The 456-nt window shown below is 64.0% G+C and overlaps 1 protein-coding gene across 1 annotated transcript in view; it reads left to right on the top strand.

Annotated features, from left to right (window-relative positions):
- Positions 1 to 3: 3 nt before the first annotated feature.
- CCDC157 (coiled-coil domain containing 157) overlaps positions 4 to 456 on the top strand; it is a gene marked incomplete at both ends in the record, with an annotated part of 4129 nt that continues 3676 nt past the window's right edge. Inside the window, one exon of the mRNA XM_009698358.1 lies at positions 4 to 152. Coding sequence (XP_009696660.1) covers positions 4 to 152 — 149 coding nt within the window. The remainder of the gene's footprint in view (positions 153 to 456) is intronic.

Genomic DNA, 456 nt, shown 5'->3' with positions numbered 1-456 from the left:
GGGGCCGTGCGTTTCCCCTCCTGGAAGTTCCCCGATAAAGTGTCCTGTGACCTGGACCTGCCGGCGCTGCTGGAGCGGTACAGCTACACCGAGAGCAGCCCCGAGTTCAGCCAGCACTCCCACGTGGTGCTGCTGGAGCTGGTGATAGACAGGTGAGATGGCAAACCCAGCCCCCGCCGCCCCTCTCCAAAGCAGCCCGGGCGCTCTTCCCCCCGCGGGGAAGGGGTGGTGGTGTGGCCGGCCTGTCAAATGCCGCCGAGTGATTTGGATGCTTTTTTTCCTCACGCATTACCATGGCGAGCAGCGGGCCTCAGGCTCTGCAGCTCTACACTGAGTTGTAAAACCCAACTCCTGTCCCTGCACAGACCTACCAGCAGAAGTGCTGGCCACAAAGGAGCAGAGCGAGCCACTGCCCTGCCTGGGAGACGAGGGCACCTGGGCAGACAGGGGGGGGCG

The sequence above is a fragment of the Cariama cristata genome, unplaced genomic scaffold (genome assembly GCF_000690535.1).
Source record: "Cariama cristata isolate BGI_N322 unplaced genomic scaffold, ASM69053v1 scaffold29864, whole genome shotgun sequence".
Lineage (NCBI taxonomy): Eukaryota > Metazoa > Chordata > Aves > Cariamiformes > Cariamidae > Cariama > Cariama cristata.
The sequence above is the reverse complement of the archived record's forward strand: the minus strand, read 5'-3'. Positions and strand labels throughout refer to the sequence as shown.